Genomic DNA, 27,735 nt, shown 5'->3' on the forward strand with positions numbered 1-27,735 from the left:
GAGCACCCCTCAATACGTCTCTACTGCTTTGACTTCTGAACACGTCCAAGTTTCCGTAAGCTCAGAAATTTAAAAACTGCAGCCCTGAGGAGGAGCTGCAACTTGAAGGCGGGGCTAGATCCACCCAGGCGTTTTGCACAGCTGAATGGTTGCCATGGAGATCAAAGGATTTCTCAATCATGCATGAAGGAATCAAAGCGACACTCCAAATATGATTTTGGCGAGGGAATAGCATTGAAAAGTTGATTTTACATAACCCTCCCCTTTAAACTCATCTACCTTCAATGACCTCTTCTTGCTGCTTCACTTTTCTCATTCATGTTCTGACTTGTTTAATTCATCTTCTCTCCAGGGTATGCCTCCATCTCTCCAGGGTTTTTCCGCTCCCACAGAAACTCCCTACTCTTTAAACAAACCTCGCATTTCTCTTCTCGTTAAATAAGTTCTTCTTAAATCTGCACCCTATTTTCCATCACTCCTCCATGTTCAGAAATTTATGCAGATTATCTGGAAATTTGCTGCTTGTTAAATCTCTGATTCCTGAACGTTATGACCCAGCAATGCTCGTGACCTCATTCTGATAAAAACTGAACTTTTGATCTTGCACAGCTTTCTTTGGACAGAAAACATTTTAATTGACAAAAAAATTGATGACAAACTGCATTGATGTGCTTTTTAATATAGATTTGTACTAGATAGTCTGCACTTCAGGTTTTGCTTCTCCATAAGTATTGGTTTCATATCTTCTTTTTTATTTGATGGTGTTTTTATTTTAAAGACTTTCTTTGCATCATTGTAACACTGCAGTCTCTTCTCAGTTTTAAAATATATGAGCTGATTTCTAAGATTATCTTAGGAGAAGCATTTGATTTAGAGCAAGAAATGTTACTTGCAATAATTGCACTTTCAAACACCTCACACTGTTTTGGTTTTCACTTCTTTTTGTACTCTTTGTTTTTCTTCTTTTTCTTTTACAAACTCTGCTGTAGGTACAGAAATTGTTTGAACACTCTGGACAGGTTGCCAGTCAGTCACACGTTATATTTACATTTATGTTTGAACCTTTTTTCTATTTTGACACTGCAGAGTGAAAGGTATTTCATTAAGGATTTATGTGACAGACCTGAACAAATTACTGAACAATTTGGAATTAAAAGAAAAATAATACAGTACTGTTATTTTTATTTTTTATTTTACAAAAAAAATCTGAAAACTGTGGCTTTTGTTTGTAGTGAGCCAGTCTTGGTCACCACTATGTTGCGTCATCTTTTACTACAGTTACACCTCACGTAAAGTATTTCCCTTCAAGTCAAGCTCAAGCTCTGTCAGAATGGAGGAAATACATACATAAATATTTCGTTTTGCCACAGATTCACACTTATTTGGATCTAAACTTTGACTGGGCCATTTTCACACATGAATGAGGATCGAATTTTCTGGACATGGTATTTAGAATAATAGTGTGATTCCAACTTTGACCACTTGGTGGCGACAAAATTCCCGCACATCACTAGTGTACATTTCTCTGAAATCTACACTACACTAGATAAAATAATTACACAAATTTAATGGGTAAATGAAACAAAAATAACTTAAATCTTATTGAGTATCAAAAACATTTATCAAAAAGAATTTTATTTTTTGTTTTTTAAAATAATTTTGATCTTAAAAAATCAGTGAAAAACTAATGAACATATCACAAAATGTACATTATTCATTATATAGTCCCATATTATTTTAAGGTTCTAATAGTTAAATTTTGTTTATTTAATACAATCTGGGGTAAAAAACAAAACAAAACATAGACAACAATAAATAGCATATTGCAGTATAAGGCTCAGAGAAATTATGTAAATTCTCCAATAAAAATAATAAAAGTGATACCTTCCATGATTAGATACAGGGATAAAATGAAAGTTCCTGACATTTGATCACTTACATCTTTTAACGGAAGTCATACTTTGCAGAGAGGTTTCAAAGAATTAAATGGAAACATAACTTAAAATTTAGGAAAATATGTGCATATTAATGCACAAATAATGCACATTTTAGTTCTATTGCCGCACAGAGCTTCCCGCCCCAACATGGCGGAAGCGTTGACGTATAGAGGCAGCAGTTCATAACCGTTTTCAGTACAATTTCACCCTCGCTAACCATTGGCCAATCAACTAGCTTCAAGAACACGTAACAGCCAATCGGACCTTTGTTAGGAGCAAATTACCCAATCGGAAGCTGAGAGGGGCGGGTCCAACACTCCCGGAAGCTTGATGGATTCCAATGCGGCTTCTGAAAGCTAAGACGTTTAGCCATTAACCAACGGTTGCTGTCTTTGTAATACGATAATATTTATTTTGGGGATTTTTTACGCTTCAAGATGGGGTTGCTGACGATATTAAAGAAGATGAAGCAGAAGGAGCGGGAGATGAGGCTTCTGATGCTGTATCCTTTTCCATAACGGTTAGCTAAAAACAAAGTAGCATCCAGAACAATATGCAAAAAGTAGAAAAAAATGTGAGTATAAAAGAAAAGTTGTTTGCTGCATCACTTGCGTTTAACACTGCATGTTTTTCTGTTTTCTTATCACAATACTTTATACTTGAAAAGTGGATAAATATTTAACAATGTAGATAAATTAGGACGTCTAGGTAAGTGTAATTGTAGCATCATATTTAAAGGTAATTCAAAGTGCTTTTGAGAGAACTGAAGAATCAAATGTAAAGAAATTGACATTAAAAAGTTTTAAATAACTGACTTAATGTCAGACAGTGAGAAATAATCTCATTATAATTGTCCACTATAATCGATGGAAGAGATGGTTGGAACCTCATCCTTCTCACAGTTGCACATCAAATCAAATGGACCAAAACCAGGGGGAATAATTGTCCAAACATGCAAGGCCTCAACCAAAAAAGGGAACAAATCAACTAATATAGTAGAGCCAATCCAGCGTCCTGCCACCTTAAATTTGCTTCTGGTTTCTCAATAAAGTACTAAGGCAGAATATTAATGTTGCTATTCAAAAGGACAAATAATAAATCAACTATTACAAATAGTATTTATCTGAAGCTGTGTGGAGTTTCTTTAACTTTGCTCCCTGCAGAGGTCTGGATAACGCAGGGAAGACGACCATCCTGAAGAAGTTCAACGGAGAAGACATCAGCACCATCTCTCCAACGCTGGGCTTCAACATCAAAACCCTGGAGCACAAAGGGTCAGTAGCTTTCAGTCCTGGAGGACAAAAGCTTTGCTTTTCATTTTTCAGACATGAGAAAATCATGTGTGACAGGAAGAACTGTCTGCGTTATTTAATCTGAGCGTTGGAAGTAATCATCTGTGAAAGAGTGCTGAATTTCCCCCTTGATTTCACTCTGACGTTTTTCCAGCTTTAAGCTGAATATCTGGGATGTTGGAGGTCAGAAGTCCCTGCGCTCCTACTGGAGGAACTACTTTGAGAGTACGGACGGGCTGGTGTGGGTGGTGGACAGCGCTGACAGACTCCGACTGGAGGACTGCAGGCAGGAACTGAGCGGGCTGCTGCTGGAGGAGGTTCACTTTACTTCTAATTCTGGTTAAAGTCATAGAAACTATAGCCATGAAATGTAATGTTTCAATATTTTGGTTGGTTTGATTTCTTGGCAAAAATCAAGGATTACAAGTAAGTAGGTGAGAGTTTTACATAAACTAGTCATATCTCAGTTGATTGAAGAAGAATGATGTTGGCAAAACAAATCTGCCACTCTGGAAGGAAATAATTAGATTAGGGAGGAAGAGCTGAAACGATTGATCGATTATTGAGATAATCGTCAACTAACTTAGTAATCAATTAACTAATAGGAGTATAAAGACACTAAAAAAGACACAGAGTTATAATTTAACAAAACTGTTCAAAATATATTTTGTATTTAAGATAAAATAAATAAAATGTTGTAAATGTCCTACTCAGAACTTGACAATTTTAGCTTTTCGGTTCAAATTCTGTTAAAAAAATGTTAAACACATTTTGCTTTCCAATTATTAACCAGTAAACCTAAAATAGTTTAAAAACTATTTTAGGTTTTTAAACTGAGATAGTTTAAAAACCTAAACTATTTTTAGTTTTTTGTTGTTTTTTTGACACACTATTTGTCAAGTTTCTAGTTGTGTCAATAAATCAACTAGAAACTGCTGAGCTTTTCAGATGTTAGAATAGTTTTAGCTGCAGATGTATCCTTTACCACAAATGATCAGTAAAGGTATGAATAATTGAATGTATTTGTATTTATTGTATAAAAAGGCTTATGTGGTTTAGTGAAAAATCTGAAGGATGTATCAAAATTTTGCCAATTTTTTTTAATCCAACCAGAATAATTGAGTAGTTAGTTCCCGCTCTATTGCAGAGTCCAGATGATTTATTTCCATCATCTTTGTTCTTGTTGCAGAGATTAGCTGGTGCAACGCTGCTGGTGTTTGCCAACAAACAGGATTTACCAGGAGCGTTGACCAAAGAGGCGATACGAGAGGTAAAATAAAACAAGTCCCAACTTTTCTAGATGGGCTCATTCCATGTTTTTCTTTTTAATGCAGATGTTGGCTCTGGATGACATCAAAACTCATCACTGGTGCATCATCGGCTGCAGCGCAGTGACTGGAGAGAACCTGTTGGCCGGAGTGGACTGGTTGTTGGATGATATTGCTGCAAGGATCTTCACTTCAGAATGAGACTCTGGTTCTGTTAGAATTAGAAAACTACTTTGTGTTATAAGAGATGTTTGATTGTCTTTATTAAATGGTTGTCTCTATGATCAAGGTTCTGGTTCTGAATTGACTTTCAGGTAAATTTTATATATGAAACTTGGCAAAAGGTTTAAATCCCATCCACAACCTGTCTTGGTGGAAACATTGGTTTTATTTACAGCACCATTTATGGATCAGAAACATGCAGCCTAGAAGTAGCTAAAAGCTAGTGGTTCTGGTCCACCTCAAACTCCCCGTCAGCCTGAATTTGGCAGGTGGCTACAAATGCATTAACGTGTGCCGGTCCATTTAAGGGTTAAGAGGATCAAGATGGAGGTAAAGCTTTTTTCTGGTCTGCTTTTATGTTCCAGACAGAATTGATGGTATATTTTCGCAACAAAACTCAACTTCTTAACAAACCAGTATCAAAATTAAAATGCCTGAGGAGAAAATTATGACCCGACTCCTTCCAGAGTCCAGAACTCTTTAATATCTTAAGTTTAAACCCATTGTGCCTCCTGCTGGTTAAAAACTGACCTAAAGTTTAAATGTGTACTGACAGGACAGCACAAGTTAATTTTATTAGATCTCAAGTATTCTAAGAATTAAGAAAAAAAAAAAAAAGGAAATCTGAGTTTGAATTGGTGCCATTTTTCTTGGAGACAAATCAGACTAATCTGCAGTGGATTGTTTTTTTTTTTCCTTAAGTTTGACTTAAACTCATTTATGTTCCTCACCTACAACAACTCCAACATACTAACATGAAATTCTAATGCAGTTTTAATTTTTTTATAGAAAAAAAAAGACAATTTTTATATTTTTGTCAGTTTAAATTCACACAAAACAGCTTAAAAAAAATCTAAACAGCAAGTTCTTCAGATTCAGCTCGAGTCCTCCTGCATTAAAAGAAAAAAAAAAAATGTGTTAGATAAACAAGACTAGACAGATGGTGGGATGTAAAAGGTTAAGGAGCTAGTAAACACCACAGAAATCAGAACAATACCAATCAGTCATTGATTCTCAGACTGGGGCGGTCACAGAAACTCATCACAGTGCAAGTGGTCGTTTCTAAAAACATTAAACTCAAAGAAGCTCCGATACTCACCAGCAAACCTCAAGTCAAGACGACAGGCTGTGGGGAAAAAAAAGAGGCATAGAGCCAACATTTACTTAAATATACCGTTACAGATGTGCAACCCATAAGAGAATCAAAGTTTGAGCCTGGGATGTGATCAGCTTTTGTTTTTCAGCCAAACTATCAGCCAGCACTCCATCAGAACTCAGCAGGTCACCTTACACCTGACAAACTCAGGGTTCTCAGCGCCAATACTGAGCCAACAGGAGCAGAAACCAGCTGATGCTGGGACGGACGGCTGTAGGTCATCTCGTACCACATCACTTCTACAATTCCAGGCACATCAGAGTTGGTTTTACATACCTGGAATACATGGTCTGGTTTCATCGTCCTCGAGAAGAAAACCTGCAAAAAGTAGCAAATTAGTGGCCGAGTGACGATCAGAGTGTGATAAATTGTGAACTTGGTGGATCAGAGGGGGATACCAGTCAGTCATTACGTCTCAGACTGGGGCGGTATCAACAAGAAAATCATCATCTCCATTAGAAAATAACTTTTAAAAAAATAGAACCATTGTGTAAAAATTTACATTTGGCCTCTACTTCTGAAAACTACACACAAAAAAGCAGCTTTTTTTAAATGGGATACAAGTCAATGTGTTTTAACATCACTAAACAGCACAAATTAAATATTCAATCACATTTTCAAATTTATTGGCACTTTATACACCTACTGACAAGTGGAGAAAATGGTAAACGATCCCAATAATTTAAAATCAATAACTGGAATTTAGAATAAGTTAAAATTCTTAACTTCTCACTATAAGTGATAAACATCCACCACTAGCAGTTACAATTCATAAACCACTTTGCTGCATCCTTGTTGGTTGTGTAGGAGGCTCCACTTCTGCTTTTCAACAATGTAGTTATATAATTGTGCATCTGTCTGAAAGCTCAAAATAGGCAGAACTGATCTGCATTATTATCCAAGAATGATTTTGTTCAAAGAAAACTGCAACATGTTTCATATAACCAATAGAGACATCCTAATCATTAAAGGTCCATTTAAAAAGCTTCTTCAAGATACTCACCAATATGGTTCAGTTGACGATTTCCATCTGAAAAACAGAAAGGACCCAAAGTGATGATCATGACATTTATTGGATTCTGAGGTACAACCAGTAGCTAGGATGAGGTCAGATTTTTGTTTCAGTCAATTTCAACCAGAACCTCCAGCTCCATCAGAGCTCAGCAGGTTACCTTACACCTGAGGACGGCCCCCTCAGGCTTCTCAGTACCGTACTGAGTCAACAGGGGGGGATACTAGTAGATGGGGGGACAGAGAAACCCCATGACTGTTCGCACGGCTGTATTCATCATTCCCGTCACCAAAAAGGTCAACGTGCCACTTTGTTCTGTCCCAGTCAGAAGGTTGCATTCACTCAAGCAAACTGGGCTTTTAGTGGTAGAATAACAAATTTCAACCAACTGACCAAAACCATCACTTTGATAAAAGCACAACATATCAATTCAAAAGAGAAGATCTCCTCTAGTCGTTTGTGTTACAGAGGCTTTGAAGAAGCCTCTGACTGAAGCTCTGCTTCCATTAATATTAAAATTACTCAAATTAAAATGATAAGTCAGAATTAATTCTCCCCTACAACAATTAAAAATTAGACGAGACATTGATAAAACACAATAAAGGGTTTGGACTTAAACATGTTTATTTCAATTACAGATATATATATAAAATATAGGTCAATTAGTCATTTAAAAATAGGCAATATATGCAAAGGTTCGAGCTGGAACCCTTGAATATGCAACTTTCTGGTGTGCTACACTGCAGAGTGATGGAATAATTCAACTTAACCTCAAGTTTTTTACTGATTAGAGAATTGGTGCAAATATCAAGTTAATCAAGCTTCTCAGTTTCTAGTTTGAAGTCAAAGCTTAAACTGAACAAATTGGGAGGAAACTCAAGATTCACCAGCAGCCCAGTTGGTATTTAAATAAAATTTAAGCCCAATCCACCTGGAAACAGCCTGCACCAGTTCATACATGCATGCAAACCTTCTGACCAGAACTGCACCTGAGATCACTTCAAACATGGAAGAAAAACAATACTCACCAATATGGTTCAGGCAACTGCAACCTGAGGAGAGAAAGGAAAGTAGATCAGAATTAACATTTAGAAACTGTGAAGTAATGAATCGTATTCAAATACGCCACTAATTAAAAACCACATCCAAGTTAAAGAGACCAACATTCCTGCAACTTTTACAGTCCAAATATTGTATAAAATAACTCAAAAAGGTTTCTGTGTTGAACTATTGTTGTTTTCCAATTAAAAATTTTTATTGTCCAGTTAGAAGAAAGAAAAATATAATAAATTCATAAAATCCCTCCAAAGTTAAATATCCTATTGGGAAACTGGGAGCAACTCCTGACTACCCCTAGTTAACACTTGCAAGGTGGACTCCCCGTTTCAAGATGGCCGCTCCTAGCATCAACATTAGTAAGATGTGGTGGAAACACATTTATCCAAGAGAGGGTCTTAAAGGAACAGCATTATGTAATGACTGACTGTCACCTTCAGTTGTTCCTGCAACTCTGAACTAAACCAACTAAAAGTGACATTTTTGGAAAGTAAAGCTTCATCTGATGTTTGAGCAGTTGGGTTGGATCAGAGTAATACCAATCAGTCATTACTTCTCAGACTGGGGCGGTAAACAAGGAATCATCACATCCACCCATCTGCTGTTAAACATTATTAATCAGAACCGACCTCCATCTGCGCTTCGTTCCAACGCTGCCACTCGGCTCCTCCTTCCTGAAACACAAACAGGAAGTCGTTCACTCCAAGCCGCCATCTTTACGGCGAATCAGTTTTAAAAAAGGTCAAATCCCTTCAACTCGTTTCCAATCAGACTGTTGGTAGCCCCAACGAGTTGTCCCCTTGTTGCCGTGGCAATGCCAGTGGGTTCACCTTTTCAGGTCTGGCATTGGCACACGGCGTAAGACGCGTGCGGGTGTCATCACTATGGAAACCAAGTAGTGCAGTTACATTTTCCCCTTTATGAAGTCATATTGCTCACCTGGATGAACGGCAGTTATGTGGAGGGGTAACCTCGATGACATCACTTCCTGATTTTGACCTGGAAGGACGAAAGGCGAGATTAAAAGGACTGAACTGGTTAAATAAAGGTGCATAAACGCTGAACTCCACTGATGTCAGATGTTTTTTTTTCTCAACAGCAGTTCAGACGAACGAGATTCCAGATTTTCTCATCATTTCCAGCAGATCTACGGCTTAATGGAGCTAAAACCTCAAATTTTCAGATCTTACCTTCAAAACAGGAACTCTCCATCAGGTCGGCAAAGCTGTTCTGTTAAAAATAAAAACATTAAATTAATAAAAAGGATCAGAGCGCATAAAAAGCCTGGACAGACGGATGAATGCAGCTGCTCAGGTGTTTGGATAATTTTCACATCGGGTCAAAGTGAGCTGAGTAGTTTTCATCACTGAAGCTGCATTGGAGCTAAAGTTCTCCTACAGGGTGGAAATCAGCACAAAACGCTGGTTAAATGCTCTGTAACAAGCCACAGTGAAGCTTTCCTACAATTTGAGCATCAAGATGTTGTAAAATCTCATCCAGACAAGACAAAGGATAAAGTTTGCACAATTGTGTAGGATGCTACAGATCTTCAGAAAATGTAGAAATAAATAAGATTTATGCAATTAAAGGGTTACTAGTGAACAAATTCTTGAGTTACTCATCTGCATGTGCAAGTCTACACCCTGAACTATTAAAATCTGAACAATTTGTACCCAGAAGTGGCTTATAAAGACTTAAAGAGTTAATTTTCACCCCTTTATGATCTACAGAAGATTTAGTTTTAAAAATCCTTACCAGGACATGTCTGTGATTTTTCAGTGCCAGAATGTCGGCCACTTTAGATTCACTGCAGGAGAAAAAGCGATTAGATCAGAACGAAAGAAGAATCGTCTGCAGGAATGTTTGGATGTTTGATCAGGGCTTTGGTGACAAACTGCCATTTGACATTTGAGTCGTCCAGGAGATTAATGGGTGCTAACCCATGTCATCCTTTCAAACAAAACAACTTTAACTCTAAACTAAACAGCGGTAGGATATTAAGTAAACTTACCCATTAGTGATGTATTTATCACAGCTGATATTTCACATCAGGGTTTTCAACTGCAACAAAAACATGCAAGTTATTAATTTGCACAAGCTTCTCCTCTGGTCCCAAATGTTAATCTCAGGGCAATCAGATTAAAAGTTGACTTCATTATGTTCAGGCATATGCTTGTCTTCAAGGGTAATCATCAGATTTACACCGACAGCTTTTATTAAACCTTAAACCTCGTTTCTTTACTCACCTCCACTAAGTTTCTAACACCTCTCCACCACTTATGATGTTATTGGGGAACAAATCCTGCAAGAAAAAAACCCCATCTTATTAGGTAATGTCTTAAAATAAAACATACGTTGTTCTGTTTTAGGGCTGGTTCAGATAAATAAGCCGTCATCAGAAGAGTCAGGCATATGCTTGTCAGTTATAAAATCATCAGTTTAAGCCTTCAGGTTAATGGGAATTTCACCTAAAAAGAAGATTACCTGCTGGATTTGAGGCGTTCATCTTTGCTGAAGGTGTTGATCACATCTGTGGGAGAAAAGTGAATAATTAGAATCAACTTTAAACCAAAATAAAAGCCAGGAACAGTCGATATCTGCTGGAGCTATCATGCTACTCAGAATCTGGTAAAGGGGTTTCTTCAAAGGTTGATTCGGTAAGAGAGAGTTCAAAAAGATTCATCACTGCAGCAAACAAGCTCCACCAGGAAGAGACTGAAGGCTGCGTGTGCGTTACTGGTTATTTCACCCCTTAATTTTATTTAACACATGACTTGTTTCATCACTCATCAGAATGGATGGCTGCCATTCAGGAGGATTTTTATTGATAAAATGTATTTCTTAAGAATCAACCAGTTCAAACTGGTACGTTTGGACTGGAAATTGAGTGTAATAAATCCTTAGTAAAAGGACTGAACCACAAATAAAATTAAAACTCTCTAGCAAAGGAGATTGATTGGATGTCTTTATGTACTAGATAAAGTAAGAAGGGATGAAATTGTAACAAACATTTGGTGAAGAGGTGAACTAACACAGAACCAGCTTGTAAGGCTAAATCCCATTACATCTCTATGTTTCCCGTTCAATATTCTAGTGGGAAGGTCAGACAGTACAGCTCTGCAGGTGTTTAAAATATGTTGCAAAATCAAAATCCATTCCAACCAAAAATACTTTTAATTCAACAACAAAGTAAATGTGATAACTCATATCTTCCTGGTATATTATAATAAAACTGTTCCTGTCTGACAGCCTTATGACTGTTTTCACAAGCTAACCACTCAAATTCTGGGCAGCAGAGACTAAAATTAAACATGACCTGGACGCTGCTAATCCATTCCATTTGCTTTTGACACTCCTCTTTAAATTTCTATGACTGTATGGTTAGAAACCCAAACAGAAAGACTAATTTATGGATAATATGTAACATTAAATCATAAATGGTGCTTTTTGGCACCATAATGTGTCCACTGTACGGTTAGAGAGAAGAACAGGGGAGTGGTAAAATAAATAACTAAGAAATGGGATTCAGCCTATAATGCTTCCTAGTTAAACGCTAAATTAATAGTTACCTTCTTTTGCAAGAAGCCTCAAAAGCCAAACCTGGAAAAAAAAGATGATTTCAGTAATAATAGAGACAATAAAAAGCTTGTTTCTGGTGGCCTCATGCTACTCAGAATAATTGAATTGTCTTCAATGGATTATTCAGTGAGAGAGTTCAAATAGAACATCACTGTAGCATGACAGCAGAACATTCAAGATTTTAAAAATACTTCATTATGCGCATAAACTGGTGCCATGTAAGATGCAGACCTCACCTTTAGCAGCAAACCGTGCGCCATATCTTCTTTGCTAAACGACAAGAGCATAAATGTTAGCATGCTAAGTTAGCATTTTTCCCAAGCAGCCAACACGTGACTGGTCCATGCGACCTACCCAGGCAGCATGGATTTAGTTGTTGAAATATATGACTAAAAAGGTGAAAATGCAACGTCTCACATCAGAATAATAAAAGTGCAATCACAGTCACTCAGGACAGGTCTGTGAAAATTATCATCATTGAGAGACGATGCAACAACTAGCAGCCGGGCCAAGCGAGCAACGGCCATCCCTTTATTCTAGCTGGAAAATGTATAATTTCCATCCGAAACTTGGCGAAAATAACGAAGCAAAAAGTTTAAAAAGACGTTTTGAATTCAGTCTGGAGCATTAAGAAAGAAAGATTAGCATGATTTAAAGGCGGATGGTGAAGGATTATTCTCGGCTCCTTCGTGCTGCACCCTTGAAAGAAGCGACGTTTTTGGATTAATTACACCTTAACGCTAATTGCGGGCCGCAGGCATCGGTCAGCTGCAGTTCCAATTCAACTTTAGACCATTTGCGTATAATAACACAATAATATAAAACAATGTTTAATAGAACTATAATGAAGAAGGGGATAATTGATCTTACCAGCCTCAGAGGGTAGGAGGAAGTGGAAGAAGAATCCGGTGCGTCTGCTTTTTATGTCCCGCTACTTTGGCTCCTCCCACCCTGGAACATTCAGCGGGAAAACAAATTTATGAGCTTTATTTTTGATATACTAAGATTAGAGCACGTTAAAGAAAGCGTATTATAGCAAAAGTACAGTATTTATTTTAAGAAACATATTAACTCGTAAATATGTTTTAAAGCGGCGAAACGTTATTGCTGACGTCACTTCCGTTTCGGATTTTGACCACAAGGTGGCAGCAGATCCATTCAAAGCAACCACTTTATACTTATGCTCTTAAACTTTTTATTTGACACGAATAATTTCTTGATTCCGCAGTAATGATTAAAATAAATTACTAACCATGTAAAAAAATTATTGAAGAAATCACTCGTCTTTTTCAGTTCCTCAGAAATGTAAAGAATGTGTTCAGCATAAATGTACGTATTCTGCAATCTGCTTATATTTTTGTAAGATGCAAGTGAAGTAACTCAACACTCGCACCGACAAACCTACACAACCAACCAACTGTTGATATTCCACCCAGGTATGTATGGCCTAGGGGGCGCCACAAAAAACTGTGCCCTAAATCATGAGAAGAGTTTATTTCATTGCGTTTTTGCATGTTTAATCAACACAAACAGGCACCCCGCTGTACAAAGTCCTTATACTTTATGGAGTGGAGAGCTGTCAGCACTGTTGCTGCAATGAAAAGGTCTTGTGTGTACATTTAGAGCTTCTTTGCATGGATTTTGCATGTTGTTCCTATCTAGTTTCTTTCTGGGCATTCCAGCATCCTTCCACCATCCAAAAACATTAGTTGGTCTCTCTTAATGTCTCCACCTTTCAGTCATTGATTGTTGAACACTGACAAACTTAGCATTAAGCTGTTGTAATGTAGTATGCACAGTGTTTTTATGTTTGCACCAAATTAACACACTGCTGCTTACATTTCAAAACAGGATCAGCAGACTTTGGTTGTAGATCCAGGATTTCCTTCTTAATCTTTTAAATTATACTTGCACCAAACCTGTTGCTGGATTTGTTATGTTTGCATAAGATAAGTCATCTTTAGTTGAGAATCGGTATCAGTCATACTCCATGTAGAATTACAACAGCAGGATTGTTTTGGTCTAAATCTGATTCATGTGGGGGAAAAAAACAGTCTTCAGTTATAAATATCCAATTCTTCCCCTATGTTAAAGATGTATGAAAACCCTTAAGATGTTTGGTTTGTTTCTTTTCTTCTTTTAATGAATTTGTATCTTAAAATTTGAGAAAAATAATTTTTTTTCTCAAAAAATACATAGTTGCTTAACCTGCTGATTATCAAAAAACACTGCCACAGTTTAGTAACCTTAATATTCGTTATAAAATAAATGTCACCTAAATGATTTTTATAATTTGCAGTAAATATTTTAATAGAGTGCTCTATTATTGAAAGGATATACAGAACATGTTTTTATGTAAACTTAGTAATTATAAGTGTTCTTTTATGACATGTTTTAGAATTTTAATTACTAAATACATAAAAAGATGCATATAACATTAATAATTAAGACAAACATTTGAAAAGTTCTTAAAAATTTACTGCAAATACAGTTTATTTATACAAAAATCATTCGTCAACATCTCTTAAATACTCACTGAAGGACACCAGGGTTGTATTAGTCTCCAAAATAAAAGAAATCTTAAATATTAAAATATATTTAAAATAATTATTTACAAAGCATTTTGTGTAATTTACACAAAACTCTAGTAACTATAAATGTGTTATATAATAATGTTTTAAATAATTTCATATGGAAATAAATACATAGGATAAACATTGCCAATTTCCTGTGCAAAAAAAACAACAAGAAATACACAGTTGCTCACATTATTGTCTTTACACTAAGTTGTAGTTTGTCCCTTCAGATTTCTGCAACCTTCATCAGAACAAAATAAGAGGAATGAAAAGTTGTAGTTAGTGTTTTTCTGTGCTGGCACATAGGTGTTTAAATATTCTTCCATAAATACTGTTAATCAGATGCATTGCGTGTGGATATGAGTCAGAAACATGTGTAAGGTGGTTGTGTGGGTTTGGGTGTGGATCCAGACTCCTTAACATCAGCTGATCCCTGATCAGCCATAAATAAAAATGCGGATGTCACCAAAACAAAAACTCCACCGATCAGTCATCGCTGCTGATGAAATCTTCAGTTCCTTTAGCAGTTACACATCAACACATGAGCGGTTTCATCATGCCAAACCAAAGGAAACAAAATATCATCACTTCATGCTCCTGACCGTGAGATGTATATATAACAAAAAAAGAGATTTTTTTCACTCTTTAGAATAAAGTAGAAAATAAAAGGAGCAGCTCAGTCACAAATGTTAGACTTCAATGCAAAATTCACAGCTTCGCTCCTCCAGGTGGTAAAATGAATACCTGCAGTCTGCAAACTGAAACAAAGCAATAAGACTGCACTGAGCAATTACGACTCAGTAACAAACATCAATAATTATTGTTTATGTTACCTAATCTAAGGTCCTGTAAATGTCAGGATTGAAACTCCAGCCCTGATTTCATTATGTTGGATTTTAAAAAGTCCATGTTTTTCTGCTGCAGCTCTACCGAAACTCAGCCAGCACAGACGAGTGCAGGTTCTTCTTCTTCAGCGAAGGCGAGGTCGATGTTGGCGAGGAGGCGGTCACAGGAGTGAGCGTAACGCTGTAGAGGTTGGTGATGAAGGCCTCCCAGCCGCGACGAAGCGCCCGGTCAAACGCCTGAAGGAAGAGAATTAAACATGGAGATTGTGCAGATTAGTCCTGCTTTAGTTACTTTGGATTACATTTTAATATTTTCTTTTATGCTTTTTACTGCAAGATTGTTCGTATCTCTCAATGGATTTTGCTCTGCTCACCTGTATAGTTCACTGGAAACTGAAATTTCCCTGTTAGGAGCACAAGCTGCCTATTGTTTCTAAAAGTGGGGCGGCTATGTCACTCTTTTCTGGGAAAGGAAAGTAACTAGGAAATAAAGTCTAATACTAGTGGGAATATTTACATTTCAGGGACTTTTACCAGCAGGAGCTTCAACACAACCAACAATGGTGAAAAGGATCATCAGAAATGTCAAAAGGTTTGAAAGAAACAAGTTACCTAGGAGACACTAATTGGGTCTATGTTTGATGGTCCTCTTGGCATTCGCATTCGAACCGTGCTAGAGTTCACTTCAACCAAACTAAGATAGGTTTTTAAGAGGACTAGAGTTTGCTTTTTTGGTCTGCATCACTGTTCGATTGCAAATTCAGATCTCCACAAACGAAGACAAAGTACAGTTCAATTAAACGGACTAAAGTTTCAAGTTTGAGAAACGCTTGGATTTGCTAATTGATATGCTCAAAGAGCAGCTGACCACTGTTAGAACAACAGTGTTTTGTACTTTCGAAATCTAGTCTGAAAGACTTCCGGAGGGAGTCAGACATGATTCTTGGGTCCTGGAACAGTGGAAAAACTTCATATTTGGCCATTTTCAAGCTTAAAAAGTCCTAATCTGGTGGTACTGGGGGTCTGACTGTGAGAATTATGCTGGTAGATTAACATCAGAGGAATGTTTTCACTCCGGTGGTTTGATAGGAAGGCTCTCGTTTCAGTCCACTGATCAAAGAACGAGACACCGGAGACTAAGGAATGCCACCTTGGAGTGAACGCGTCTCAGTCGGAGCAGAAAATCTCTACGACATGCGAGGATGGTGAAAGTACACGTTTTGCGCCGCCTGCTGACCTCTGGCCCCTGGTTTAATTTTTATGACCCATTAAGGGTGAGGTAAAGGTAAAAATGGCAATTACTGTGTTGGTGATATGCACCAGTGGCTGCTGTACTTTGTCCCAGGTGGTGATGTACTAATAAGGTGATATGAAGGGTTTCCTTGGTGATTAATAACCAATGATGAGCCAGAACTTTGCCCTCTTGTTCCACATGCTCGGTTATGTAACCTTTAAGGGGATTAAAGTTTAACCAAGCAGCATTAATGTGGAATTTGTCTGACACCTTAAACCGGCAGAAACAAAGTCTCACCTTGCGATAATTCTTCCTCTTCACCATTTTCATCCCTTCCTCTTGCTCCTTCTTCATCTTCCTCTCTTCCTCTGACTCTTCCTCCTCTTTTTCTCTCCCTCTCTTGTTGTCTCGGATCAGAACCCGGTCATCCGCAAACTCCCGAACTTGGAAGTGAACAAGGCCAGGCTCCTTCACCGTTTCTTCCTCCGTCTTTACCTTCATCTTGTCTTCCTGAACTTCCGGGCTGGACTTCTCGTTTTGGGTTTGGTCCTCTTCTACCTTCTCGTCCTTCTGCTTCCTGCTGGTGCTTCTTCTCCACCTGCTGCTGAGGCGGCTTGGCTTTCTTCGCAGGAGAGTCTCTCCGTCGTCCTCAATCGCCCCGAACCCGTCCACGTCTTCGTCTGCCAAAGTGTTGGGTGCCATTGTGGAGTAGGAACTGCCATCTTTGACCTCAGCCTCAACGTTACCGCCGCTTATTTCACACCCGTCGTCTGTGGCGGGCTCGGGTTCGTCAAGGCGGCCGTAGAAGCCGCTGGACTTATCAAGGAATTTGGGGGCCCGAATGGAGCTACGGGTTGAGGTTTTCCTCGAGTTTCTGCCGATCGTCATGTTGTCTTTGCTTTCTTCTTAAACACTTCTTTGTTTATCCTAAAACAGAAAAGACATGACAGATTAAGAGATTAACATCGTTACATAATCCATCAGCATTCTTTAGAAATGACCTATTATGCTTTCTTGAGCAGGGTAGAATATATATAGAACATGCTCATTGCATTTTTTGCACAATAATAAGATTTTAGTCTGGTCACTTCTGCCTATTTTGAGCTCCTTTCAGAATGAGCTGTCACAGAGACCCTAAAACCACTTCCCCCCCCAACTCTCGAATGTGAAAATCGCTGCAAATTTATGTGCAATTATACAACTGTACATCTTTGAAAAGAACAAGTGGAGCCTCCTGCACAACTAACAAGAATGCAGAACGGGGTTTCAGGATGGTAAATCAACAACAAAACACGTGTCTTTTCCAGCAGCCATTGTACACAGCAAACAGCAGTAAAACCAGTTGACCAAACATTTTGTAGCTCAGATTTTATTTTTTTAGACCCAAATGGAAGTACAAAAATGTGCCAAAATTAGAATTTTGTATAACAAGTCCCCTTTAAATTAAAATTTTCTTGACCTTCAATCAGCTCAGGTCACTCTCAAAGGGTCTGATGCTAAAAAAAGATAAAACTGAAAAGTCAGTACTGTGAAAGATTATTAATGGATAATTCTGGTACAAATTCCAGCTACGTTGGTACAGGTTGTGCAAAACTCTGCCGGTTTATCAGTGTAGATCAGCTGCTGTGGATTGTGTGTCCTGTAGAAGGTCAATGTCAGTGTAATCAGGGTTGTCAGTAAACCGGATGTCAAAACCAAAGGCACATTGTTCTTAGAGATAAATACAAACACAGAAAGTTTGACTTTGATATCCAGCTCTCCTGCCATATGCAAACTAACAACCACAATCACTAACTTCCAACTGAAAGGAAAAGTTGAAGCCAGGATATTTTAGTATGATTCACAAGTTACTAATAGTCAGAATATGATATTATCTAAAGCAGAATACCATGAAGTCTTAGCAAGTTTGGTGTTTATTTTAATTGGGCAAAATAAAATAAACTTAACTGTCTGTCTGACAAAGTTACTTTAGTTGTTAGGGTGTGGTTTAGGTTTTAGCCTCATGGTCCATATAGGAGCCTTAAACAGGAGCAACTCATGCAGCATTTGATTCATCAAAGTGTGAATCAGCGTCACGCTTTGACTTCAACTGGGAGGGACTGCAACAAGCTTCTAAATATATGGTGTTAATACATCTATGATCTTAAATCTGGGAACAGCTTCAAACACATTTTTATTGTGTTTTCAATCTCAAAATCCAGTGGAATTAGCTAACTGAACTAATCTGTGAACATGCTAACTACTATTAGCCTTACAAGCTAACAACAATTTCTGCATTTTGTAACTATATGTTCACTAAAACAGGTTGTACAGTATGTAAAGATTTAACAATTGTCAGACGAGAATAAAAATGTTTTAGTACAAATATCACGTTTTAAGCAAAGCCGCCATATTGGATTTTGAGGTCGAGGTCAGTAAGAAAACTTTGAATTTCTCATGTGGAAAGAAACTTACCAAACGTTAGCTTACTTTGTGATGGTTTTTATCACGTTACACCAGTAGTAAACAAAGTATGGTCCAATATTTGTCACCTTTTAATGTTTGAATATATAAAACAGAGATGTGCACTGTTGCTAATGTTGTTAAGAGTTGTTAGCAGTGTCACTGACTGAAGTCAATAAAAGAGGAAATGTTCTTTCATCTGGAACAATTTAAATTTCTTAAATGTATCAGCAGTTGGAGTGAATGCTACACACGTTTCCCCATGTTTTTTGTTTTCTTCTGTGCTCATATTTTGGGATTAAACTGGATGAACCGTCAACCACAGCGGATCAGAGGCAGAACCACTTTGAATGCAACAACACCTTGTACCACCGATGTTCTTCTGCCTGACACAAACCAAGTAATGGAAAAGTTGGTCTTCGTAAAAAAGAAAAAAACACATTTAAAGAATAATATCTGCTTTAAATAGATGTTACTTAGATGGTACTATGGATGGATTATCCTCCTTCAGAAGACGCCCATTTTGAAACTAAACAAAACATCTAAACGTAAAGGTTTTTTTTTTTTTTACCTAATTTGACTTTATTATTATTTCCTGGTTATGATTAGTCAGCTTTCTTTTACTGAGTAATTATAAAATTAACATTCAAACGTAGCTGAGCTGTTTTATTTTAGTCACCATTTGAGTTTTTAAGTTTTCTATAACTTGAAGAAAAAAAATCCTAAACTTTATAAATAAAAGGTGGTAATTTACATCTTTTTTAAAATTCTTTTTATCTTTTTAAGACTGTTTTTTATGATAAGTATAACTGCTGGTAGCAGAAATAAATCATTCTGGATACAGAATAACTAACTAATAACAGCTGAATTGAATTAATGTAAAAATAAAAAGTATTGTAAAGTCTTACCTGCTGTTGTCCGGAGTCCTTTTCCTGCTGTGTGTGAATGACTAGGGACGGCTCCCTTAAACGCACCACAAGCTCCACCCCAACGTGACGTCATTAATGAGCTGAGCTGATCCAGCAGCAGCAAAAAAAAAAAAAAAAAATCCTATCAGGGACTCTGTGTCCGTACTGTTCAGACACACCTTCTCTTTACACTCTTAGAGATAAAAACAAAAGTTCTGCACTGAAAACTAAAACATAAACTAAGCGCATCTCTGCACCTTTTGCAGGCTTCCTGTTATCAGTGAATAGCAGTCATAATGTTGAACCTGAACAGCTGTCAGAGATAAATTAAAAGTCTCAAAGGTTGATCAACTAGTTACCTTTAACCCACATTACGTCAAAGTACAGGCTGGGGAATCTGGATTAAAAATAAAATATCTGATTGTTTCATAAGAGATATGATTTCTGATTTTAATCACTTGTTTTTCTAAGAAAAGAAAGAATAATACAGAAAATATGTGAAGTGTCGAAGTGTACGTTGGAGTATTAGGGAACTAGAACTTTGTGTTTAATTACGAAAATATGCAGTATATGCAGAATAAAGACGCAACTTTACCAGAGAAAACATCTTAAAATTACAAAAATAATTATTTTATTGAGAAAAAAAATCATGCTCTGGCGTGACCAATCAGTTGTGTAGATGTTTCTTTCAAATAGTTGCACGATTGTTTCAAAGTCCTGATACAGATAATAATTTGATGCATAAACATTAAAAGATTGAATATTTCCGAAGTAAAAATGAACATGAATTCTCATAAAATTAGTACTTTATATTCTCCTAATATTATCACTTTGTTCTTGTATTATATTGACTCTATTGTCTTACAAGTGTCGTCTAAAACAAAACAAAAACTCTTAATTTGCCTCAAATATCGTTGTAGACTTGAGTCCAAATTTCAAATGGATAAAGGCAGTAAAAACAAGATGGCGGCCTTGGTGTGCCGATGTCACTCTGAACTGTAGAAAACAAAGGAGCCCAATGGTGGAAAAAATTTTAAATAAATCCAGGTTTTCCAAAAATGTAATTTTCAAGAAAATAAAATGTTAGTAGTAAATAAATTCCATAAATCAAACAATATTTAATGTCAATAAAGTGATATTAAAGACTGAACAATTGAATTATTGAACCAGTTAATTGTAAAATTGGTCGCCTGAACTGAGCATGTTCCCAACAGACATGATTTATTGGCTGTTATTCTAAAATGTTGACTTGCCCACAGATATAAATCAGAAGTCATAAAAATGAAGTCCCACAATCCAATAGTCCAATGAAGCAGTTGTTCTCTTTACGACTTAATTAGCTTCATATTGTTGTTGTAGAGTAAATTTCTTCTTTATGACTTTACGTCAGTCCATCCAGGTTAGCAAATATTTGTTTCTGACAATTCGTTTCATTGTCAGCCATCTTGTTTCACATCAGAGGTCTTCAACCTGTGGCTCATGATAAATGGGACTAGAGACAAAGAAGCTACAATGATGTATTATCAGCTTCTGCCTACAAACTCAGAAAGTTTTAGATTAATCTAAAATTTTCAATAAAAAACTAAACTAAACAAAAAAACTGGTTTGAAAAGTTGTTAATTTTTGACTTTTGGAAGTCAGAAAATTGAAAAGTTTAAAATGTTGGACTTTTTTTGGGAGTGTGGGGGTCAGAAATTTACAAGTTTTTTCCTAGAAAAAGTTTTTTTTTGTGGAGATTTACTACTACCTTTTTTTTTTTATCTACAATGACCGTAATATGCCTTTATAAGATGCTTTAAATATGCATTTAATAACAAATACTGGGTTAAGCACTTTTTTCTCATTTAATAAACTGATCTGGAAAACATATCTGGAAAAAGCTGGACCAATCCCAGTTTAATATTTTTTGAGATTCAAACTCAGAACTAAAGAAAGTTCTGAGTTTGAAAAGTCAAAAATAGTAACAATTCAGAAAATTTCTATTAATGTCAGATTTTTTTTTTTTTACAAATTGGGAATTTCAGAACTTGAAAAGTTGAATATTTTCTAGAAAAAAAATCTAAAAATTTTAAATGTCAGGAATTTTCTAGAATTTGTGTTTAAATTTTCTAGTTTGAAAATCAAACTATAAAAAAAATTGATAGAAGAAATTCACAAATTTTGAGATTAATCTCATAAATATTCTAGAAATAACTTGGAAAAAAAAAGTGTCAAGTCAAAAGCTTTCCAAAAAAATTCCAGAAGTCACAAATTTTCAACTTTGTAAATTCAGATATTTCCAAGTTTCATTTCTAGACATTTTCTGAAATCTAAAAATTTCTGAGTTGTTTTAGAAAATGTTTATAAATGTCCTTGGTTTTTCTAAAAGATTTCTATTTTTTGTTTTGTATTTTACCCCTCTGGGTTTTTTGTTTTTTTTGTGGGCTCTAGTGTCCCTTATACTAAAGTAGGCTGACAGGAAAGGGGGAAGACATGTGGCAAATGTCGCCGGGTCCGGGAGTCGAACCCGCACCGGCCGCGTTGAGGACTCAAGGCCTCCAAACGTAGGTCGCGCCATCCCCTACACCTCCACGGCACGCCCATTTATAGAAGATTTCTAAGATGAATCTAAATATTTCTGAATTTTTGGCAGGAATGTATTCCTCTTTATTTTTCCTGCTACGTTGCTGTATGTAGATGATTAGCTGTGTGTGAAATAAGATCCTAGTTCCTGCTTCTCAGACATGCAAGTTGAAGCATGAGGAGACGATGACATCATCAGCTGTTGTTCTGTTAAACCATGAAAGCTTGACACTGACTTCATCTGCACAGAAAACATGAAAATGAGAGTGAATCATTGTGGATCTAACAGAGTTACGACCTCAGCTCCTCTTGCTCACATCCCAAACGGTGTGTGTGTGTCTCTTCTCACTCCATATACGGTCGCAGAGCCAAGACTTCCCCACTCAGAGGGCGTAGCAGCTGTCAGTCAGCCGAGGTTAGAGGACGATGATGGATGACACTCGAGGAAGCCGCCATGAGGCAGAAACAGGTGAGGATGATTACATCTGCAGCTCATCAAACAGAATGATCGTTCAGGTGCAGACTGAACCGATAAAAGTCAGACAGGTGAGAGGTGTGACTAAGAAAAGTTCTCCTGAAAGAGAGGAGGGTCGCGTGACAGGCTCAGACGAAAACTGATGCACCGATGACAAACATGTCAACATTCAAAATGACCAAACGCCAATAGATGTCAATGCAAAACTAAAGCAGACCGTGTCAGACTTAAACCAGGAATAAACAAACTACTGGGCATTGGGTCAATTATTGGCCAGTAAATCAGTAAAATGGTGGTTTCTTCCCATAAATTTCTTTTATGAGATTTGGATAGATGCTATCTCATTCTGAGATAATATCTCATTATAATGTTATATAACATATGAGATATAATCATTTGTTATAGGATGTAATACTATGTCAGATATAATACTGATAGTATTATAATTAGATACTATCTCAGCATACTGAGAAGGTATCCCGTTATAATAACATTACGTTATTATAACATATAATATCACATTATTATGTTATAGGTTAACATATAATAACATTATAATAACATGTTATATTATATGTTATAATAACATATAAGATATAATCATATGTTATGTGATATAATACTATCTCAGATATAATACTGAGATAGTATTATAATGAGATACTATCTCAGTATAGTTGCTCATTAACTTCATTATAACAAGATAATCATAACCTCATTATATTTATCTTGTTATAATGAGGTTATTATAAATGCCAATGTGAGATAATTAATATTATATAACTACTAAACATGAACAAGTATAAAAAGACCTAACTACTAAACATGAACACGTATAAAAAGACCTAACTACTAAACATGAACACGTATAAAAAGACCTAACTACTAAACATGAACAAATATAAAAGACTTCACTACTAAACATGAACAAGTATAAAAATACTTAACTACTAAACATGAACAAGTACAAAAAGACTTAACTACTAAACATGAACGAGTATAAAAAGACTTAACTACTAAACATGAACGAGTATAAAAGACTTAACTACTAAACATGAACGAGTATAAAAAGACTTAACTACTAAACATGAACGAGTATAAAAAGACTTAACTACTAAACATGAACGAGTATAAAAAGACTTAACTACTAAACATGAACAAGTATAAAAAGACTTAACTACTAAACAGGAACAAGTATAAAAGGACCTAACTACTAACATGAAATACTATAAAAAGACCTAACTACTAAACATGAACAAGTACAAAAAGACTTAACTACTAAACATGAACAAGTACAAAAAGACTTAACTACTAAACATGAACAAGTACAAAAAGACTTAACTACTAAACATGAACAAGTACAAAAAGACTTAACTACTAAACATGGACACGTATAAAAGACTTTACTACTAAACATGAACGAGTATAAAAAGACTTAACTACTAAACATGAACAAGTATAAAAAGACTTTACTACTAAACATGAACGAGTATAAAAAGACTTAACTACTAAACATGAACAAGTATAAAAGACTTAACTACTAAACATGAACGAGTATAAAAAGACTTAACTACTAAACATGAACAAGTACAAAAAGACTTAACTACTAAACACGAACAAGTACAAAAAGACTTAACTACTAAACATGAACAAGTACAAAAAGACTTAACTACTAAACATGGACACGTATAAAAGACTTTACTACTAAACATGAACGAGTATAAAAAGACTTAACTACTAAACATGAACATGTAAAAAAAGACCTAACTACTAAACATGAACATGTAAAAAAAGACCTAACTTTTGAATTACAGCCTCTTTGAACAACCATAAAAAGACCAAACCACTAACATGAAATACTATAAAAAGACCTAACTACTAAACATGAACAAGTATAAAAAGACCTAACTACTAAACATGAACAAGTATAAAAAGACCTAACTACGAAACAGGAACAAGTATAAAAAGACCTAACTACTAAACATGAACAAGTATAAAAAGACCTAACTACTAAACATGAACAAGTATAAAAAGACCTAACTACTAAACATGAACAAGTATAAAAAGACCTAACTACGAAACAGGAACAAGTATAAAAAGACCTAACTACGAAACAGGAACAAGTATAAAAAGACCTAACTACTAAACATGAACAAGTATAAAAAGACCTAACTACGAAACAGGAACAAGTATAAAAAGACCTAACTACTAAACATGAACAAGTATAAAAAGACCTAACTACGAAACAGGAACAAGTATAAAAAGACCTAACTACTAAACATGAACAAGTATAAAAAGACCTAACTACGAAACAGGAACAAGTATAAAAAGACCTAACTACGAAACAGGAACAAGTATAAAAAGACCTAACCACTAACATGAAATACTATAAAAAGACCTAATTACTGTAATGTTTCCTCAGTTTTGGGCTTTTCAAAGAGGCTGTAATTCATTTAAATCCTAATATAGAGCCTGTGCTGGTTTTCTCAGAGGTTTTCTGCTGCTTCTTTAAAAGCCTCTAATAAAACTCAGCATATTCCACCGAGTCTGAAGACGCTTTCCAATTGTTGAGAGGATATTTTTCTCAAATATCGGCTTCTCAGACTCGAGGAGGAGCAGGATGTATTCTGCTTTGCCGCATTCCCTCATAAGGTCTTTGAAAATGGCTTTGCCCTGTCGTGCAATCTTTTCTGGGCTCAGGCTGAGGACTCTGGGTTCAATTTCAATCCAGAGTTTTTCAAACAGACAATCAATGATGGCTTTAAATTTCTCTGTAGGGTAACAGCACTGTCCCGATTTCTCGATAATCCTATGGATCAGATCGATGACTAAGCTTATCAAGGCCTTTTTTCTTAGCCTTTTCTCCTCAGCTGTTTTTTTGGTGACTTCAGTGGGTTTTTGCTCCAGTGAAATACCAGCAGAACCTTCTCCAGCAGATTTTTCACTTGGAGACGTTTCTGGTATGCTCATTGGAGCAACCTTTGAAGAATGTTTCCGAGCAAAACTACTGAAAAACTTCTTGATTTTCCATGTTTTACCTTTTAGCTCCAATTTTGGCTCAGCAGGTTTTTTCTGCATCTCTTTTTCAGCATCTGAAGGCTCTTTGGGCTGAACTGGGTTGTCGCCAGCTACTTTCTTGGATTCCTCATTGGATGCACACAATCTACCCATGAGGTCCTTTATGATCAAGTCTGTTTCCTTAACCATATGCCTGATTATCATGGATTTACAAGATGCCTGGTCGACATGATCACTTGGAGGATCATCAGAGTCCAAGCTGTGATAAATTCTATCCAACAGATATTTCACAATGAGCCAGTTTAAATTCTCGGTGTGCTCTGTACGGTAGTCTCCATCGACGTCCATGATTCCAGCAAAGGTTTCTGGGACTTTGTTGCCCACGGCCGCCTCCAATGACTCAATAGTGAATGTTTGCTTGTGGAGATTTTCCAGAACGTTGGATGAAAATAGTTCCAGGATGTCTCCATAAATCTCCCCCAGAGTGCAGGTGGTGCTGGCTGCTGGGTTTCCAGCTGCCAGTCCCATCCACTCCTCTGGGGTCATGTTGATGAAAAGGCGGTCGACCACCGCCTCCAAGGCTTCGATGGTGACAGTTTCACTGGTCATTATTGTTCTAGTTTCTTTGTTTCTGAGAATAAATCTGGGCTCTGGGACGAACAAGTGCAAAGTGAAGGATAGAGAAAAAGAACGAGCAAATAAAGACCCTGCCTATGACGTCATAACCATCAAACCCGCCAGAACAAAAGTCTTATGTCCTGATGTAACAAGTCACGTTGCGTCAGCAGTCACTCTACTGCGCATGTCGCCTTCAGACTAACTATTTAAATTGTTTACAGTTGGGCTGAGGCGTCTGCAGCCATCATGTTTTATTTTAGTGCACGGTTTGTGTAGCTCACACTGCCTCCCGTTCAACCCGCTGCTTTTTCATTTCTGACGGCTTATAGTTTGTCTTCATGGATGCAGCTACATCTTCATTTTCCTCTGGTTGTGACCAAAATTGGAAGAAATTATTTTATTTGCCCTTTGTACGCTAACTATAAATTTCAGTTTATTAATTTTCATGAAACATATATGTATATATTAGCAAAATCCTGTTCTGGTGTCTTTATTGTTCACCGTGTTCGTCTCATTTAGAGAAACTCTGCTTATCTCACTGAGAGCTGATGATTTACCGTGAATAGAACCGCTTTATTGTCTCTATTAATATCCGATGTTTGGGGAAATTTTCCTCATCTGCATTTAATCATTTCGGCTTGTATTTAATCATTATTTAATCATTTAATCAGTCAGGCTGTGATAAACTGACTGACGACATGCTAGCTAATGCTAAACTTGTTCGTTCAACAGTAACCCCATTAATACAAACCTGTGTGTGATGGTCCATCCTGCCCCGATCAACGATCAATTTTAGGAAAAAATAATAAAATTCAAATGTTACTAACAGAGTGATGCGTGTTGGTTCTCTGTGCACAAAGAAACAGAAATCCAACGTCCATGTTGGGTTCAGTTAGCCACTTAGTGTGCGCCACTTCCGGACCTCTCAGGTTTTCTGGCTCTTTTAGGAGTTCTGCTTCGTCCGTTAGTTTTGTGTTTCTCTCTCTCTCTCTCTCTCTCTTGAAAATACTTAAGGGATCTAATGAAAAGTGTGGAGAATGTGGCCATTTCTTTTACGTCATAACCAAAAGATTATAATAATTATGAAATAATAATAATTAAAGCTGCAAGCAGCCTCGTGCGGCCCTCGCAGCAAGCGCTGCTCCGGCTCACTGGCCACCGCGGAGTTCCAGCCGCCGCGGAAGCTCTCGCACCGTTTCCAGAGCCGGCGCCCGCTCGCCACAGCGGGAGCCGTCGCGAACCTTCCCCGCCCGATCGCCCGGCAGACGACACACGTGGATGCGTTCGGCAGCGCTCCCCGACGACTCACAAAAAATCTGGTGCAGATCGGTCCATTTACGGCAGAGATATAGCTGATGGATTAACCTTGGGGGCGCAGTGGAGTTAAATTACATTTTAAAACATTTGAGCCCTTTAAAGGTTACCACATTCATGTGTGGAGTAACAGTGACACCAAGAGGCCTTAAAGGGAATTACACATACTTATTTCTGAACAGTGAACTTAAATCCAAAATTACAGAAAACCTGTTGAATTT

The 27,735-nt window shown here is 36.8% G+C and overlaps 3 protein-coding genes and 7 non-coding genes across 12 annotated transcripts; 1 reads left to right on the top strand and 9 right to left on the bottom strand.

Annotated features, from left to right (window-relative positions):
* The first annotated feature begins 2,232 nt into the window (after window positions 1–2,232).
* arl2 (ADP-ribosylation factor-like 2) lies at window positions 2,233–4,781 on the top strand. The gene is made up of 5 exons (XM_044097658.1): window positions 2,233–2,439; window positions 3,101–3,211; window positions 3,384–3,546; window positions 4,419–4,499; window positions 4,564–4,781. The coding sequence occupies exons 1-5, from the start codon at window positions 2,375–2,377 to the stop codon at window positions 4,696–4,698; spliced, it is 555 nt and encodes a 184-aa protein (XP_043953593.1). The 5' UTR covers window positions 2,233–2,374; the 3' UTR covers window positions 4,699–4,781.
* A 917-nt stretch (window positions 4,782–5,698) lies between these two features.
* Window positions 5,699–5,771, bottom strand: LOC122821156. Its single transcript, XR_006368962.1, has one exon. It is a non-coding gene; the product is annotated as a small nucleolar RNA SNORD31 (small nucleolar RNA).
* Window positions 5,772–6,253: 482 nt separating this feature from the next.
* Window positions 6,254–6,332, bottom strand: LOC122821159. The gene has a single exon (XR_006368965.1). It is a non-coding gene; the product is annotated as a small nucleolar RNA SNORD31 (small nucleolar RNA).
* A 2,132-nt stretch (window positions 6,333–8,464) lies between these two features.
* Window positions 8,465–8,538, bottom strand: LOC122821158. The gene has a single exon (XR_006368964.1). It is a non-coding gene; the product is annotated as a small nucleolar RNA SNORD31 (small nucleolar RNA).
* Window positions 8,539–8,705: 167 nt separating this feature from the next.
* Window positions 8,706–8,831, bottom strand: LOC122821160. The gene has a single exon (XR_006368966.1). It is a non-coding gene; the product is annotated as a small nucleolar RNA SNORD22 (small nucleolar RNA).
* A 182-nt stretch (window positions 8,832–9,013) lies between these two features.
* On the bottom strand, window positions 9,014–9,083 carry LOC122821155. Its single transcript, XR_006368961.1, has one exon. It is a non-coding gene; the product is annotated as a small nucleolar RNA SNORD30 (small nucleolar RNA).
* A 165-nt stretch (window positions 9,084–9,248) lies between these two features.
* LOC122821153 lies at window positions 9,249–9,315 on the bottom strand. The gene has a single exon (XR_006368959.1). It is a non-coding gene; the product is annotated as a small nucleolar RNA SNORD29 (small nucleolar RNA).
* A 2,293-nt stretch (window positions 9,316–11,608) lies between these two features.
* LOC122821154 lies at window positions 11,609–11,679 on the bottom strand. The gene has a single exon (XR_006368960.1). It is a non-coding gene; the product is annotated as a small nucleolar RNA SNORD26 (small nucleolar RNA).
* A 2,304-nt stretch (window positions 11,680–13,983) lies between these two features.
* sb:cb1058 (uncharacterized protein LOC394209 homolog) lies at window positions 13,984–21,085 on the bottom strand. The gene is made up of 3 exons (XM_044097708.1): window positions 19,528–21,085; window positions 16,475–17,104; window positions 13,984–15,180 (listed from the first exon to the last, which is right to left on the bottom strand). Exons 2-3 carry the CDS (start codon window positions 17,063–17,065, stop codon window positions 15,025–15,027), a joined length of 747 nt encoding a protein of 248 aa, XP_043953643.1. The 5' UTR covers window positions 17,066–17,104; window positions 19,528–21,085; the 3' UTR covers window positions 13,984–15,024.
* Window positions 21,086–22,080: 995 nt separating this feature from the next.
* Window positions 22,081–26,319, bottom strand: LOC122820354. Of its 3 annotated transcripts, none has more exons than XR_006368772.1 (3): window positions 25,603–26,319; window positions 22,439–22,574; window positions 22,081–22,330 (listed from the first exon to the last, which is right to left on the bottom strand). XR_006368772.1 is itself a non-coding variant. In XM_044097709.1 (2 exons), the coding sequence occupies exons 1-2, from the start codon at window positions 26,189–26,191 to the stop codon at window positions 22,492–22,494; spliced, it is 672 nt and encodes a 223-aa protein (XP_043953644.1). In that variant the 5' UTR covers window positions 26,192–26,319; the 3' UTR covers window positions 22,344–22,491. The 3 variants fall into 3 exon arrangements, 1 of the variants encoding a protein (XP_043953644.1); XR_006368773.1 differs by having other exon boundaries at window positions 22,407–22,612; XM_044097709.1 differs by lacking the exon at window positions 22,081–22,330 and having other exon boundaries at window positions 22,344–22,574.
* Window positions 26,320–27,735: the final 1,416 nt, after the last annotated feature.

This window comes from Gambusia affinis, linkage group LG18 (genome assembly GCF_019740435.1).
Source record: "Gambusia affinis linkage group LG18, SWU_Gaff_1.0, whole genome shotgun sequence".
NCBI classification, from domain to species: Eukaryota; Metazoa; Chordata; class Actinopteri; order Cyprinodontiformes; family Poeciliidae; genus Gambusia; species Gambusia affinis.